This window comes from Mirounga angustirostris, unplaced genomic scaffold (assembly GCF_029215605.1).
Source record: "Mirounga angustirostris isolate CCGP_5_RB_7025 unplaced genomic scaffold, mMirAng1.0.hap1 SCAF_10, whole genome shotgun sequence".
Classification (NCBI taxonomy): domain Eukaryota; kingdom Metazoa; phylum Chordata; class Mammalia; order Carnivora; family Phocidae; genus Mirounga; species Mirounga angustirostris.
The window spans coordinates 109,700,091-109,717,201 of NW_026991718.1; the positions used below are offsets into that span (position 1 = coordinate 109,700,091).

Genomic DNA, 17,111 nt, shown 5'->3' on the forward strand with positions numbered 1-17,111 from the left:
GGACCGCCGCGGTGGTATCGCCCGCAGCGCGGGAGGGGGAGCGCGGGCGCGCGGGCGGCCTTCCGGCCTCTGCTGTGGCGCCCGCCGGCGTGGTTGCCGGGGACGCGCGGGATGGGGCCCGGCCCTGCAGGCCGCAAAGCGGGTCGGGGAGGCGCTTTCCCGGGTAATAGTCCAACCCCTCAGGTCTTCATTATAGGAATTCTGGATGGCAGAGCTCGGCGAGCGCCGGGCGGGAGGCCTCGCGCGGGTCTCGGCGACCATTCCCGGACAGAAGCTTGCCGAGCCCGCTTTCCGCGGCGTGAGTGACCTGGGGCCGGGGAGCGCTCCCTGCGCCCCACGCCCCCCGGGACCCCTTCGTCCCCGCTTCCCACTCGGGGACCACCCTGCCCCCGCGGACCGAAGCGGGGCCTGGGGCGCGTTGGCGCAGACCCCGAGGAAACGGCTCCTCGGGGCCCGCTTCGCGCTTTTCGGTTGTATTTTATTTTTTTTTAAATGTTTATTATAGGCGATAAAGTAGAAAAGAATGACGATCTCACTTCTTCCTAGGTCGGTTTCTGGTTCCTCTACAAGAAGAACCAGTTCCTTTGGAAGGGCCACGTGTTGCTCGCCCAGTGGAACCCCCAGTTAGCTCCAAGGGAATTGGAGCTCCTTTTCCATGTCCTCGAGGGCGGGTTTCGGGCATCCTGGCGATTATTTTGAAATTACCTATGCTTTAATAATTAATATTAGAATTTTAAACCCCAAACTTGTATATCCTACAGTGGTATATATACTGGTAATTAAAAAAAATTTTTTTTTAAAGATTTTATTTATTTGAGAGAGAGCGCGCGCGCGCACAAGCCAGGGAGAAAGGCAGAGGGAGAAGCTGACTCCTTGCTGAGCAGGCAGCCCATGGCGAGGCTCCATCCCAGGACCCTGGGATCAAGACCTGAGCTGAAGGCAGAGGCTTAAACGACTGAACTATCCAGGCGCCCCTTATAAAATCATTTCAAGGGGATTTTTATTCTGTATATTCTCATAACTAAAGTGAATTTATACATTTAACATATTTTCTTCTTAAGCAATTCAGTTATTTGGTAAACAAAATTCAAGTAGTGAGCTCACTTTTTTTTTTTTAAAGATTTTATTTATTTGACAGAGAGAGACACAGCAAGAGAGGGAACACAAGCAGAGGGAGGGGGAGAACTAGAAGCAGGCTTCCGGCTGAACAGGGAGCCTGATGCGGGGCTCAGTCCCAGGACTCTGGGATCATGACCTGAGCCGAAGGCAGACGCTTAACGACTGAGCCACCCAGGCGCCCCGTGAGCTCACTCTTAATACAGTGAATCTTAAAATCTCATAATCTCAATATTGCTTAAAATGTGATTAAATTCTGTTACATATATTTACATAAGGTCATGGGTCTGAATCAATTACTCTCTGACACTTTAAAGTGTAATTGCAAAATTAATCTGTTACATCAATATGTTAAATTCTCTTAAATTATAAATATCAACTTAAGCAGATGATTCCAAAATGTAATGGGAAATATTAATGCTATGACTGATTTTTTTCATTATTTCTGTACTTAATGCTAAATATTCCTGGGGTTACAGGTGCTTATCTACTAAAGTGGAAGTTTTCAAAGGAGAAGTCAGAATCCATTAATGGATTGCAGAATTAATTTAGACATTCTTTGCCAGCATTAAAAAAAATAGGATGAAAGAGAATGGGAAATAAGAGTATGTCACATACAGTATTGATCTGTAAAACTTTTTGCTTTAGCTAAACATACATATGAATGTAAGATACACATGTACACATACAAATTTAAGAGTATATATATAAGTTACATAAACATACATTTCTGTGGATTAAATACAAGAAGGCAGAGAGTCACTGAGCTGGAAGATAGCCAGTCATACTTGGGAGAGAGCTGAGTCCTCTGGTTATATAGGAGCTGTACTGGAGTAGTATGCTAACTCAGAAATGACAGAAGAAAACCACACTTCCACTGGTGAGATACACTCCTGATTAGATGGGATGTGGGGTAAACACTAAAAATCTTTTGGCTTCTTCGCCTCCACTTCTTGTACTAAGCTATCTCCCCAATACTTTATGATCCTGACCGCAATGGGCATTTCTGCAGTGTGTGATATTAGAGACCATACCTTCCCTTTGGGCTGGGTTCATTCTTACCGAGGTTCAGTTCTTCACCACCAAAGTGGACTTTTGCAAAACTTTTGGTTTCCCTTTCTCTAAGCCACCTTCCTCTCCATTGCCGGGGATGTTCTTCCTAAAGCAGAGTATCCAATCATGTTCGGTTTGTAGGTGCTCATTGTGGCATGAAGTCATAGGAAGATTAAGGGCTTGGTGTCTCAGGATCACCCGTGGTAGCTAGTGTGCAAAAATGACCCCCAATGATCCATGCCTCCTGACATTAGGTCCTCGTGTAGTCCCACAAGGAACCAGGCTGGGTCTGTGATGCATTCTAGGCAATAGAATGTGGCAGGAGTGATTCTGTGCCCGTGCCAAGCCTCAGCCTTTTGCATTCTTGGGAGCCTTGAGTTACCGTATGAGAAATTCAGCTACTTGGCTGGAGAGACCACATAGAGAAGGAGAGGCCCTGATACTTTATGGACAGGTCCAGTTTTCCCAGCGGCTCAGCTCAGCCCAGCCTTGCAGCTGTCCCTGTCAAGAAAGGAGACGTTTAGGTAAAGCCATTTTGTGTGTTCCAGCCCCTGCCACCATCTGACTGCAGCCACATGAGCAACTCCAAACAGGACCAGTAGAAGAACCACCTAGTTGAGCCCCACCTATGCACAGAATTGTGAGAAATAATATATTGTGGTTTTCAGCCACTAAATTTCGGGATGATTTGTTAAGCATCAATAAATATGAATCAGTCTGTCAACCAGGATTCAGACCTCAGTTCTACTACTTACAATGTGACCTAAGTGAATCACCCACCTTCCTGAGCTTTCATTTCTTCTGCGGAATGAACACTGAGGATTCACTTATCCCTTCAACAAACATTGTATTGAACATCTGCTCGGGGCAGGGTATGACACCGGGGTGGAACTGGGCAGATAGTAGGGACACAACAAATGTTAGTGGTGTTTCATGTTCTTTTGTCCCTTTATGATAAATAGCATGACGACATTTCCTTGCACCTGTTCTCAGGTGAGTCCCACTTCTCCCATTGCCTCCCATAGAATCTACCGAAACTGCCTTTTTTTATACACCCTGCTGCCATAACTTAATTCTACCACTTCAGCCACTAACTCACCCGCGTAGACAGATCACCTCTAGCGCAGATTAGTTTTACACGGTAAAACAGTGATGCATTCCATTTTTCTACTGCCAGTGGTAGTAGATGCACGGTTCATCGTCTCTCACCCTGATTAAACGTTGCTGGAACCTGGAAAATATGTAAGCTTGCCAATTATGGGTACCTCATTTGGCTCATTCATTTAAACTTTTCTTCTTAAATACGCATTGCCCTCGAAGTACTGTTTTAGTGGTAGTCTGCAAATTTTGGTGTGCAATATTTTCCTTCTAATTCAATTCTACATGTATTCTGGTTTCTGCTATGAATGCTGTGATGACCCACACGTTATTTGGGTTGGTGATAAAGGCTGCTGTCCTCCTTGCTTCCCATTGCTGCTTTCTAGGTGTTATTTCCTTCTCTTTTTCTTTGAAAAACCTCGGCCACCCATCACTGCCTGGTAATGTCTGACTTTGCACTGTGAAGGACATTGCTTACCTTTTAGAGAAGGAGGCAAGATGCTATTGATGAAAAAGTTTGGGGTGCCCCAAGCTGGTGAGCTTCCTAACTTCAGATTTACTACCCTGATTGTATCATTCCAGCTCAGTCTTATAGGTACTGGGGTGGCCCCAACAGCTGACATCATTATATGTGCATTAGGCCCAGGGCGCTCCTTTTATTCTGACGACACCTCACAGACATGAAGATGGAGTGGTGGCAGGTGATGGGAGGAGGGAGCAGAGAAATGAGACCAAAGCTGCCTCCACTCATCTTCTCAGAACCCGAACTAAACAAACGAATTCAGCTAGTCTTTTTTGGGCTCCTGAGAACATAGGTAAGTTTTGAATTAGTGAGCACCTTGGACACTATGTGATCCAGCATCCTTTACAGATGAGAAATCAGGATGTTCAGGAGTCAGGTTGAGGAATCTGGGTATTCAAGAAACTACAGAATGAGTTAATTCTTCCATTTGTTAAAAAAAAGAAAGAAAGAAAGGTTTTTGGGCTCCTGGGTGGCTCAGTTGGTTGGGCATCTGCCTTTGGCTCAGGTCATGATCCCGAGGTCCTGGGATGGAGCCCTGCATCTGGTTTCCTGCTCCGCAGGGAGTCTGCTTCTCCTTCTCCCTCTGCCTGCCACTCCCTCTGCTTGTGCTCTCTCTCTCTCTGTCAAATAAATAAATAAATAGATAAATAAATAAATAAAATCTTTAAAAAAAAAAAAGAAGGTTTTTGTGTGCCTGTAACATGCCAGGTAGGTATGTATGTCACTTAGAAAGCTAGGTGCTAGGGATACAGTAGTAAACCAAGTAAGTCACTGCCATCATGGAGTTCACATTCTAGGAGATAAAAAAATCAAGTAAATGTGTAGTGCATCAGGTGCTGATGTGTTACAGAAGGTGGCATGGTTTTACACAGGCCCTCAGTGAAGAAGCAACATTGAGCAGAGATCTTAAGCAAGGGAGTCAGCGATGCAGAGATCTGGGAGAGTAATACACACAGTGATGATACTAACCTGTGACCTCTGATTTCAGGGACCTTCTGATCCCGGGAGACTGAACATAAGCAAGCGAGGAGGTGCAGTAGTGTGAGAGGCTGACCAGAAGACCACTTGGGCCAGCGTTCCTGGGGAAGACTTCCCGGCTAGAAGGAATTCTAGGTAGTCACAGAAGAACATGTAGGTCATCTAGAGCTCTAGGATGGAACGAGCATGGAAGCAAAAGCCAGCAACGAAAGAAGGAACTGCTAGAAATGTAAGATTCATCCTGGTCAGTAGTTGGACAAAAGACTGGAGGATCTAGTATGTAGAATCTAGAACCTAAGAAGCCTTGAATGAAAGCCAGGATGACACTCTTATTTTCCATCACCCAAAGTTTGATTAGAGACTAGTTTGGAGGTGAGATGCAAGACAGATTTCCCAGAAAGTTCCAGCTGAGAAAGTGTCCTGCATGAGCAGCAGGTCTGAATGGAGAGTTTCGGGTTTCCTGGGTGTGTTCCAGGTTCAGCCTTGAAAGTCATGTTGCACCTGGGGCCTTTTCTTTCTCTGTGTAGATAGAACTGTCCATTCACTGGGAAGGATCATACTCTATAGCATCTAGTCCTTTTTTATTTTGCCCAGCCTGTGGCTCACTATGTCATCTTGGTGTAAATTAACCCAGAGTTTTTACTCATGGCAACACTAATGGGGATCTATGGAAATGGAATGGGCTGTTTAAATTCCGGGGAGTAGGGAGAGCTTCCGGAAAGGAAATTGTGTGAAACAACCACAAGATGGTGGCACTCTACCCTCATTTCTAGAATAGAAAACCCTCCCATAGAATTTGAGAAACTTCCAGGAATTCCTTGGCCCTTTTCTCAATCATGGAAAGAACCCCTGCAACAGTCTTTGGTAATGAGTTACATATATATACAATATTTATTCCCATAGACACAGAAGAACGAAAAGCATCCAAGGACAATCCTTGAGCTCAGTGTTCCTTGTCTTTTTGGGTGCAGCTTATGAAGCCCAGAGTAATTAGGATTATAGGGTAAATGTTTTGTTCAGCCAGTGTTGTTTGCGTTCAGAATCTGAGCCTGAGGAATATTTGATCTTACCTGTGCCTGTGATCATATCTGTTATTTATGAGCACATAGCATGGTGCTTGACACTTAGTCTTACTTGTGTCAACTCGTAGAATCTTCATAAGAGAATCTGGAGGTGAGGTTTCCATGGCTCATTATGCAGACATGGTTCAGTGATAAAGATGTCTGTATGCTCTATGTACCTCATCAACCCCAACCATGATCTTGGGCCTTTCTTCACATTTTCCAAACTAATACTGCATCTGGCACAATGCTGCAGAGAGCTGTCTTTAATTAGCAATCTCAACACTCAAAAACAAGCCTAACTTACAAAATTTGGACAGCACTCACACACCTGGTGATTTTGCCCTTGAAGATTGTGTTTTAGTTTTGTTCCCTAGGAACAAAAAGGGATAAAGTCCCTACTGACTATCTGTAGGTTTTAAGGGTATCTCTTGGAAACAGCGCATGGGATCATAAAATATTCATCTGATCATCTGTCTTCTATCTGCAGAGCTTAGTCCATTTGCATTTATTTTCATTCCTGATATGTTCTTTTTCTATTATTTTACACACTTTCTATTCATTGTGTTGTTTTTTTGCTTTGCTTTCCTTCCCCTCTTTCTTTTTCCTTTTTTTTTTTTTAAAGATTTTATTTATTTTTTGACAGAGAGAGACACAGCGAGAGAGGGAACACAAGCAGGGGGAGTGGGAGAGGGAGAAGCAGGCTTCCCGCAGAGCAGGGAGCCTGATGCGGGGCTCGATCCCAGGACCCTGGGATCATGACCTGAGCCGAAGGCAGACGCTTAACGACTGAGCCACCCAGGCACCCCTCCTTTTTTTTTTTTTTTAAAGATTTTATTTATTTGACAGAGAGACACAGTGAGAGCAGGATCACAAGCAGGGGGAGAGGGAGAGGGAGAAACAGGCCTCCCGCCGAGCAGGGAGCCCGATGCGGGGCTCGATCCCAGGACCCTGGGATCAGGACCTGAGCAGAAGGCAGACGCTTAACGATTGAGACACCCAGGCGCCCCCCTTCCCCTCTTTCTTGGAGGTACCATTAATCTAAGAGTACTTTAAGCCACCCAGGCGCCACTCTCCCTTGATTTTCATCAAAGGTGTACTCCTACTTAACATGAGTCTGTGTACAGTGGAGTTCTTTATGGACATTGGGTGTGTTGCTTATTAGAAATGAAAGGATCTGACTGCAGACATAGCCTCTGACAGAGAAAATCCAGTGTCTGTTTCATTTTCCCCCAATAAGAAATGTATGAACTGGGGTAATATCAGTAAGACACCAGTTATAGTTCTCCGGATAAATTGTTAAGTTTATTGTCAAATCATTCTTAGCTGACCTGAGGAAAGAAAAAAAGAGGAAGAGGGAGAGAAGAAGGGAGGGAAGGAGGAAAGAAGAGTGATCTTCATGCCTGGCGGCTCCTGGATAGGCTGAATTGCTAAGTGTTAAGATGGAATGAGCTGGCAGGTCAAATCCAAGAGTGCAGAGCTGATGGGACTGCCCTCTGATGACACATCCCCCCTGTAAAGCCACACCACAGCAACACCTTTCCTCTCTTACCCATGTCTTCTTCCTCTGCCTGGCTCCCTAGCTCACTGGAAGTTTCCTGTTGCTTGAGGGTCCTGGGAGCCACCATGAACTAATTCTCTGATCGACATCACTTGAAGAATCTTTAGAGTTGTCTTGAGAGAGGTCTTGCAGTTATTTGAATTAGGAAACCTCCTGTTAAATTATGTCCACAAATTCTTTGATAACCCCCTTCAAGAGATAGAGCCTAATCTCCTTCCCTTGAGTGTAAAATAGCCTCAGTGACTGAGTTCTAATGGATACAAAGCTGTAGGATTGATGCTGTGACTTCCGAGACTAGGTTATAAAAGGCACGTGGTTTCCCCCTTGTTCTCGCTCTCTCTTTCTCTCTCGGGTGACTTGCTCTGGGCAAGACCAGCTGCTGAGTTGTGAAGACACCCCAGCAGCCCTGTGGAGAGGTCCTTGTGGGGAGTAATCAAAGTCTCCTGTTAACAGCCAGCAAGGAATGAAGCCTCCTGCCAACAGTCATGTGTATGAACCATCCCGAGGACAGATCTTCCAGTCCCAGTCAAATCTTCCAGTGCCTGCATACCCAGAACCAGAACTGCCCAGCAAAGCCACTCCCAAGTTGTCGACCCATAGAAACTGTGTGAGATGATCAGTGTTTATTTCTTTAAGCTGTTAAGTTGGGGGGATGATCTGTTGTGCAGAAATAGACAACGAAGACATTCTCTCACATAAAATTGTGCATCACCAGAACAGGATCATGTGTTTGTGTTTATGGTGGGTGTTCAGGCATATTGGTAGCCACCGGAAGCCTGACAGTAATCACTAGGAGGCTGGTGACTCAGGCCCCTCTTATTCCCCTCTCCAGGGGCTGGCATTACCTAGGCAGGTGGTCTTGAAGGCCAGGTGTCACGTGGTGACCATTTTTGGGCCTCCCAGTCCTGCTTGGTTGGGTTAGATTGCCTGGATCCCAGTGTCAGAGTGTCCGGCAGGTAAGCTCAGGGCCAATGTGTGTCCTCCCAGAAGAAGGCATATGACACACAAGAGTTTGGAATTGGGGGTTAGACCTGAGATCCACGGACAGGAGCCACCTGCAACATCTTCTTTAGCCTCACCTGGAGATGGACAGGGGCGAAAGAACGGATCTGTTTCTCCCGGTCACATGTCCCCATTCCCATCCCATTCTGGGTCATGTGTGAAATGCTGGTGCTGGGTCAGGAAGGGGAAGGAACTGGGAAGGAACCTGGGGATTACTTTAATTTATAGTTTATGAAATCTCTGTAAAATCTCCATCTCCCCACCAGGACTTTGCCTGACTTCCAGGGTGTGGGAGATTCTCCTGAAAACCCCTGGGGCCAGGGTTGGGCCGTGGGCGGGGGAGAGGACTCTCCTTAGAACACTCAGAGACATGGACTGAGATGATCTTGAAGCTATATTGCGCCCCAGGGTCTGGGAACATGGGGCAGAGGAGAGGAAGAAACCACCTGCAGGACACCTGCCGCGTCAGAGTCTTGGACTGTGACTTGCATGCTGCTGAGCCTTTGTCCTTGTTGCCAAGGCTCTCTCAATGGTCTGGCCTCTCTGGCTTGTGCCCCCAGGAGACATTCTGCACAGAACCGCACCCTAACACTAGTTGAATGTAGAATCACCAGAGACAAGGCTCTGTGTTGCACACTTTGCCAAACTCCTCAGAGAAACCATCTTCAACATTCCTTCCACAATAAGCAGACTATCAAATTCCTTTTTCAAATTTGGTGCTTGAGAAGGATTTTTCTGCCCTGAGCGATCTAAGTTGTCTTCAATTAGAAGAAACCCGTGCCCCTTGCCTTGCTGCTAGAAGGCTCCAGTGCATTTTTGCTGCTTAATGGCCTCAGTTCCCCCCAGGCTGGGGTCTGGGGGATAATCATCTTCCTACTCACCGTGGCTGGACTTTGGTTCACTACCTTTATTTTCAGTGGCTTCTTGTACCTTTTATTTAAACCACCTCATCTCCTTTGGGTAGAAGTGATGGTTGGGAATGTGGGCCGCTCTGCATCCTCCTCCCAGTTAGTCAGATTAGCAGAAACCAGTGCCCCAACATGGGGGCCATGAAAAAAGTCTACGGTGGTGGTCGTGGCCCTGCTGCCTCATCCCAAAGTCTGGAGCTGAGGGAACCACGGCGAGTGCAAGGTCCAGAGCTGCCTGAACCAAGATACTGGAAAGGGCAGTTTATGGGGAGTGAGGAGACTCAGCTCCCCTAAAGAGTGGACAAAACCATTGTCCTCCCCTAGTGATAGCCAACAAGTGCCTGAGACTAAGTAATAGAAATTCCCACATTCAATGAGAGGAGAGAGAACATGCGTGTGTGTGAGGAGAGAGAGGAAGAGAGAATATTATCGTTTTGGGTGTGTGAGCTGGTGGGGCCGAAGGACCAGCCCCAGGATGGTGCTTGTGTGAGTGCCAGGGGTTACTGGGGAGGTCTCTGAGCACTCTTTCCAGAGGCTGACCTCCAAGGATGAGTCTGAGGCCGAGCTGGGCCAGAATCTGGTCTGATACCAGGAGGCCGAGCTCCAGAGAGGTGCCGGGAGGCAGGCAGTGTGGTCCCGCTGGCAGAAGTGGAGGTCCCAGGATCCTGAGCCTTCTTGTCTGGGGTCTGGTTTTGGCTGGCAGGGTGAGGTGTGGTCCCTGGAAAAGGAACCGAGACAAGAATGAGGATGTGGGGGAATTGGCTTCAGTTTCCTGGTATCAAACGGGAGCCCTCTGGAGCTGCCCTGCTGTGTGTGTGGATTTCAGTCCCATTTGGCGAGGTGGGAATGTTCAGATGGTGCTCGGGTGTCTCGGGGCACATTGACTTGGCCTTGGCATAAACAGATCTGCTGGAGGTAATAGGGTCTGATAGCTGGAGAGCTAGGGTTTTTTGTTTTTTGTTTTTTTTAAGATTTTATTTATTTATTTGACAGAGAGGGAGAACACAAGTAGGCAGAGCAGCAGGCAGAGAGAGAGGGAGAAGCAGGCTCCCCGCTGAGCAGGGAGCCCGATGTGGGACTCGATCCCAGGAGCCTGGGATCGTGACCTGAACTGAAGGCAGACGCTTAACCGACTGAGCCACCCAGGCGCCCTGGAGAGCTAGGTTTTGAACTCTGGCCTTAAACTGGACTCTCTGAGCCTCGGTTTTCTGGAGTATAAAGCTGGGACAACAGTAACAGTCTCTCAGGTGGCATATGATGCTCCCAGGTGGCATATGATGCTGCCAGGGTCACATAGGATGCTGGAAGGGGCTGTGTAACCTGCATGGAATCATATCCAACTTCCAGCCCTTTTGTTTATTTGTCTCCTTCCCTTCCCCTAACTGACCTCAGGGTGATTACTGCTTGCTCTTCACCAACCCCAGTTCCTGGGACACAGAAAAGGACTGGGTTTCCCTGGTGGGTGAATGTGGCCTATGACTGAAGTCCGGGCTTTGACGTGCCCCACTTCCTCTAGGCTCCTCCCCTTGCACCTGTCTGGGGCAGACGGGGTCACCGGGTGGAAGGAGCCAGCGTCCTTGTGGCAACGTCACTTGGGAAGAAAGTGGCTGTCAAGTGGAAACACCCAATTTAGACTTTATGTTGAGTGAGAAGTAAACTTTTATTGTGTTTGAGTCATTTGTTTGGGCCTGTTTGTTACAGTAACTGGTATCATTCTAGCGACTACTTGGAGAAGAGAAGCTAAGTGAGGGCAGCCATGGAGGCCACCGGCGGTCATCTTCCTAGGCTCTCCCCCACAGCCTACTCCCACTGATGTGTTCAGATCCCACGAATTTTTTTTTTTAAGATTTTATTTATTATTTATTTGAGAGAGAGAGAATGAGATAGAGAGCACATGAGAGGGGGGAGGGTCAGCAGGAGAAGCAAGACTCTGCGCTGAACAGGGAGCCCAATGCGGGACTCGATCCCGGGACTCCAGGATCATGACCTGAGCCGAAGGCAGTCGCTCAACCAACTGAGCCACCCAGGCGCCCCAGATCCCACGAATTTTTAAAAAAGCAAACCCTGCAGTACTGAGGTAAGCAGTATAAAATCGAAAGAGCTTTGGATCTGTACTAAAAACTCACATTTGGAGAGGGCAAACTTTAAAGTAGCAGCCCAGTAGAGCAAGGCAGGGAAGGAGTGCCCAGGGGACGGGCACACTGGGACTGTGGGGACGTGAGCCAACCACTGTCAAATCAGTGTAAGTTCCTTGGTTTCTCATGGGAAACATTTTGTACACCTGTTGTCTTCCTTCCATACACAAGTCCACCACTGTCCAAATAGGTCCATTCCATTTTCTCATTTTTGTTGGTGATACTACAACATAACATTGCATGTACTCCATTTCCTGCCCCACGTGGGACAATTAGGTGATTTCAGATATTTTCTTCAGTGTCACGACAAGCTGCCAGCCAGTCACTCTTCTGCATTTCAGCCCTCACCCAGTCTTGGAGGGCATCAACGGACTGCCAGCCGATCGGACCAGTAAGAATGTCTGTAGCTTCAAAAGGTCTTCCATATATTTTGGGAGACTCGCTAGGGACAGGTTCTATGGTGACATAGCCTTCTTGTCCTCTTTCTGCAACATTTGTTTACTTGCTACTAACTATTCAGTAGTAATTCGTTACTATTCCAATATCAATACTGATACTGACAAGTATTCCAATACCAACACAGTGTTTACCAGGGATGCACACGGTGTCCCTTGTTCTTCCTCACCTGCTTCCATAGGCACTTCTGTCACGGTTGGACCTCAAGAATGAAAAATAACCCAACAGGGGACGTTCATCTTGCAGGTTAAATTCTTCGTTTCTGTTTTTTGTGGTCCTGCCTCGATGTCATAAAGTCAACGAATAAATAATACAATTTCTGCACTAAAAATTCTAACTCCTGAACAGTCAGCCGCGTCTTGTGCGTCTTATTCACTTCCGGCATCAGAGGCCAAAATCACAGCATGCTCATTCGGTTTAATTTTACAATAGGAACAAGCTTTGGGACATGGGGTCTCTTTTGATTTGAACTTTCCTCTCTCAAGGTGGAGATAGTCTGTGACCACTCCCCGTTGAAGCCCTGTGACACTTTCTTTGGAATACATGTGGCCATTTCTCATCCTTTTATTCTACATATTCCAGTGTTTCCCTCTCTCTCTCTTTTTTAAAGATTTTATTTATTTGACAGAGACACAGCGAGAGAGGGAACGCAAGCAGGGGGAGAGGGAAAGGGAGAAGCAGGCTACCCACTGAGCAGGGAGCCCGATGTGGGGCTCGATCCCAGGACCCTGGGACAATGACCTGAGCTGAAGGCAGATGCTTAATGACAGCCACCCAGGCACCCCCAGTGTTTCTCTTTTTTAAGAGAATGCAAACTGGTTCCAGTAGGAGCAGCGGCTGCCGGATTCAAATCTGTTTCTCCTCCTAAAGAAAACATTTAAAACAACACAGAGAGCAAATACCTCCTCCATCCCCAGGTGGCTGTGACCCCCGTCAGCCAACCCTCAGGGCATCTTAGAGGCATCTGGGTGGGACACCAGCAGTGCTCCTCCATTGGGTGAAATAGCCAGATGGAAAGAGGATATCAGAGGGGGACTGTCAGACTCAGGAGAGAAAGTGAAGAAGATGAAATCACTTCAGAAAAGAAGGTTCACTTATGGCGAATGTCAAGAGTCACAGTAGAAAATGTAGCGAGAGACTTGGTGGGTAGAGGTGAGGGAGACAGCCCCGCAGGAGAAGTGGAGATGCTTCTGCATGTCACAGACGCCCCAGCTCGTAGTCACAGGTTCTCTCTCTGTGTGCCAGGACTCTGTGAAGCTCGCCTCTTGCTGAATCCTATCTCATTCTCCCCACCCCATGAGGTAGGATCTATGATCGAGTCTTAGCTTAACGTGCCCGACTTCGCACAGCTAATCGTCAGAATTCTGACTTCATCCCAGCTCCATCTGATTCCTCAGCAGATGCTCTTTACACCCTTCCATGTGGCCCTGTAAAGAAGGAATCGTCATGAGGGGCGCCTGGGTGGCTCAGTAGTTAAGCGTCTGCCTTCGGCTCAGGTCATGATCCCGGGGTCCTGGGATCGAGCCCCGCATCGAGCCCTGCATCGGGCTCCCTGCTCCATGGGAAGCCTGCTTCTCCCTCTCCCACTCCCCCTGCTTGTGCTCTCTCTCTCGCTGTGTCTCTCTCTGTCAAATAAATAAATAAAATCTTAAAAAAAAAAAGGAATCGTCATGAAATAGAATTTACCTTCTTCAATGAGTTGGAGCTGGATGGCATTTTGGGAAGCATCTTTAACTGTGTCCTCTGACTGTGCTGTGCTTCTGCCTTTGACAGATTTGTGGCTCTTCTCAACTTCGCGGAGCTGCAGAAAAAGAATGAACCCTTCTCAGGGAAATGGGTGGTTGAGGCTCAGAGCCCAAGATGGTGAGATCTAGGGAACAAGGACTCTGTCTTCGGTTCTTGGTAACTACCATTCCCTGGAGAGGGCATCCCAAGACTCAGCTTTGCACAGCATATGAAGGAACATCTGGCCAGGGGAGCACAGAAACCCTGCCAATCCTGCATTTCAAGGTTCTCTGTATGTGGGCAGGAGGACGGTGAGATTAACAGAGGGAGATGCCAGGGTGAGCTGGCTGCGAGGCAGACGGATTAGTTCCAGAAGAGGGAGTGAGGAGCAAGGAGGACAGGGCTTAGAGCGGGGTGGGGTCTGCCCTTCACCGCTTGTAGGAGGGGGGTGGACGCTGGGAGAGTGGAAGAGAGCAGTCAGAACTCAGCTGGTGTGGAGAGAAGCTGCCTGTGTGTGGCCGGGGCTTAAGAGACCCGTTAGGCTGTGGGGACAAGCGCTATGTCATTCTGACAATATTTTCTCTAGTATTTATAGTATTAGTTTTAATCTGTAGGTATTATTGGGGGTACTGGTTTTACTATGTATGAACATTGCTTGAGTCCATTGAATTTCTCCTGTTCTTTAGCAACCTCTCCAAATTTAAGCCATCATTATTGTGTGCCCCCTGAATATCCTCAAAATATAAATGCATGTTGTTCAATCTTACAAGGCTTCCTACAGATACAGATAGTTTTGGATCTGGTTTAGAAGGAAGCCATTTAGAGGATACAACTGGGCTCACAGAGCAAATTAGCAAAAACCAAAACCATGACATCTTTTCGAATGAAAACTCCTGACAGACTCACCGCTTGGATTTTCTTTCTCAGCTGGGCATTAGCTCGGGAAAGGCTTTTGGAAACTGAGTTCAGGTAGTAGATGGCCAGGCTGCAAGAGAAAAGTGACCCTCCCGTGATACTGCAGTCTTGGAAAATGACAAGAGCTGGACCCCTTCTGGAGGAATCAAGGCAGGCTTCCTGGAGTAGGTTGCCTCTGGGCAGGGTGGAGAGATATCCTACGATTCTAAGTTCCCCACTTAATGTAGAGAAGGTTCTGGACACCCTGCTTTCTATTTTATTAAATGTGGAAATGACATACACCTTTTTAGCTCTCGGAGTGCTCAGTAAAGGTTGGCTAAAGGAATCATCCTTCTTGGAAGTCTGAAGAGGTGGGGGAGTGGCAGGGGTTCTTGAAAGCAGAAGAAGCTGCTTACGCTTCCTGGGGAGCTGCCCTGGGTCAGGCTGTGTCGTGTGCATCCCACTCCATATCTCAGTGGTTTTCACCCCGTGAAGTAGAAAGGATGTCTCCCATCTTTCCAAATCAGTATCCTAGAACTCAGAGAGGGTAAGAACTTTGTCCAAGGTCACCCCATTTTTCAGTACTTGTTGGAGTCCACATTTAAAGCCGAAGCTCCTTCCCCAGTCATCAAGGGCTAAGAGAGGAGGGTCTGGGTGCTCGGTGCCTGCCCCAAGTTTGCCTGGAAGCACAAGTGCAGAAGGCCCAGAGGTCCCTGCTTAGGGAGCATTGATGGGGATGTCTGGCCCTGGGCTGGTTTTCAGAGTCCAGCTCCCACTGGGTGTCCTTGGAGGCCTCCCTTTCACAGGAACTAAGGTCGGGGGCTATGACCAGGGTCACCTCCTGAGAGGGGAGGGGCCACAAAAGCCAAGGTACCACCTGGATTGGGTGCTTTGCTGGCCTATTACTTGGGAGCTTTTGAGGTTCATCCTTCTTTGTTACTTTTCTCCCTGGATTTCAAGTCTTAGCTGCTCCAGCTTGGGTCTTCTAAGCCTTCCTTTCAAGGCAGGGCCCCCCAGAGCCACTTCAATGAGTCCACGAGCTCTCTCCAGCCAGAGAGGAGGAATCCCATTGTCTTTGGGGCAGTGTGGGTCAGAGGCTGTCATGTGAGCCCCCAGCAACAGAGACTCAGGTGGAGTCAGGGAGGATGGGTGGAGGCAGCAGGATCTGTTTTGCAAGGCTCCTACTCGGAAGGCCAGGCCTTACCTTCTCTCCTAATTAACCACCCATTTATCAGGGAGGACTTGGAGGTCAGGGAGGAGGAAATGCTCATGGGTGGCTTTGTCCCTCCGTTCCCAAATTTAGCATTTCCCTTTGCCACCTGCAAGGGTCAGGTCTGGGTTCCAGAATTTCCTCAGACAATCAAGGGGTAGTCCAGGTTTGTCACTATCATGCCAGTCCTTTCTCAGGCCAGGACTAGAAGCAGAAGATGTTCCAGTCAAGGGTGTAAGGAGATACACCTATTTGGGGGAGCAAGTCAGCACTCTCTAGAAGGATTGGAGAAACACATACCTATGACCCTGCACTTCCACTTCCCAGGCCTGTCCGAGAGAAGTCCTCACACATTTGCACAAGGACCACATTTGCAATAGCCAAAAAGTGGAAACAACCTAACCACCTCTCGGCAGAGGGACCAAGAAACTGTGATTTAATCACACTGCAGAGTAGAGCCATTAAAGCGTGCGCTGGTGTATCCACATGGATACATTTCCCAAACATAATGTTGAGTGAAGAAAGTGAACCGTTCCTGAAAAAATTTAAAGCCCAGAAAAGGATAGCCGGGGTGTGATGAAAACACCCAACTATGGGTGGAAACGCTTGGAGGGGAGGAAGAGAGCAGGATTGGGAGCGGGCTTGAAGTGTATCTGTAACATTTTATTTCTGGTAAAGAGACAGATCTGAAGCAAATAATGCAAATTAGGAACATCTGTTGACTCTTGCGATCCTGTTCACGGTTGTCTGTACTTTTCTGTATGTTAGGAATATTTCACAATTTAAAAAAAGCATGCCCAAACAGGTTTTTATAAAGAAAAAAACCCCTAATATTTTCAACAGTACCTTTTCGATGACGGTAATTCAAATTCAGGAGTCTCACTTCCCACCTTTTTCTTTTCTTTCTTCCCTTTGTTCCTTCCTTGAACGTGTGTTATTTGCCTCCTCTGCCCTAGGCCTGGGCTGGTGTTGGGGACACAGAGATCATTCAACCCACCCACCATCCTTAGGGGTTTCTCGGTCTTTGGTGAGAGGGAGAGTGGGGAAAGAACCAAATGCTCCAACGCACCCAGGGACGGGCTGAATCAGCCCCTCTGCTTTCTCAGAGACCCAGAGTGCACAGGTCTTTGATATTTCTAGTGAGCCTTTAGGAGACTGCAGCAGATAATGGCAGCGCCCATCCCTATTCTTCGGACCCTGTCTTTCAGTGTGCTCCCTTCACCTGTGTGCCTGGAGCTTCCCTTCCATCCCCTGCAGGAATGCAGCTGACCCAGATTGCCGGGGAACTAACCCACCCCTCTTCCCTTTTAGGTTTCCCAGTCCCACCCACTAGTGACTGATGGACGCTGGTCTACAGATGCCCCAGCCCTCACCCTTGAGCAGGATAACTC

The 17,111-nt window shown here is 47.8% G+C and overlaps 1 protein-coding gene and 1 long non-coding RNA gene across 2 annotated transcripts in view; one reads left to right on the forward strand and one right to left on the reverse strand.

Moving 5' to 3' along the window:
- The first annotated feature begins 34 nt into the window (after nucleotides 1–34).
- On the forward strand, nucleotides 35–8,107 carry LOC135361795 (uncharacterized). The gene is made up of 2 exons (XR_010405799.1): nucleotides 35–163; nucleotides 4,779–8,107. It is a non-coding gene; the product is annotated as an uncharacterized LOC135361795 (long non-coding RNA).
- A 1,658-nt stretch (nucleotides 8,108–9,765) lies between these two features.
- TMC2 (transmembrane channel like 2) overlaps nucleotides 9,766–17,111 on the reverse strand; it is a 61,870-nt gene continuing 54,524 nt past the window's right edge. The window contains exons 17-19 of the mRNA XM_045886232.2: nucleotides 14,523–14,601; nucleotides 13,578–13,692; nucleotides 9,766–10,018 (exon numbers count right to left, since the gene is read on the reverse strand). Of these exons, the coding sequence (XP_045742188.1) occupies nucleotides 9,801–10,018; nucleotides 13,578–13,692; nucleotides 14,523–14,601 (412 nt within the window). The 3' untranslated portion in view covers nucleotides 9,766–9,800. The remainder of the gene's footprint in view (nucleotides 10,019–13,577; nucleotides 13,693–14,522; nucleotides 14,602–17,111) is intronic.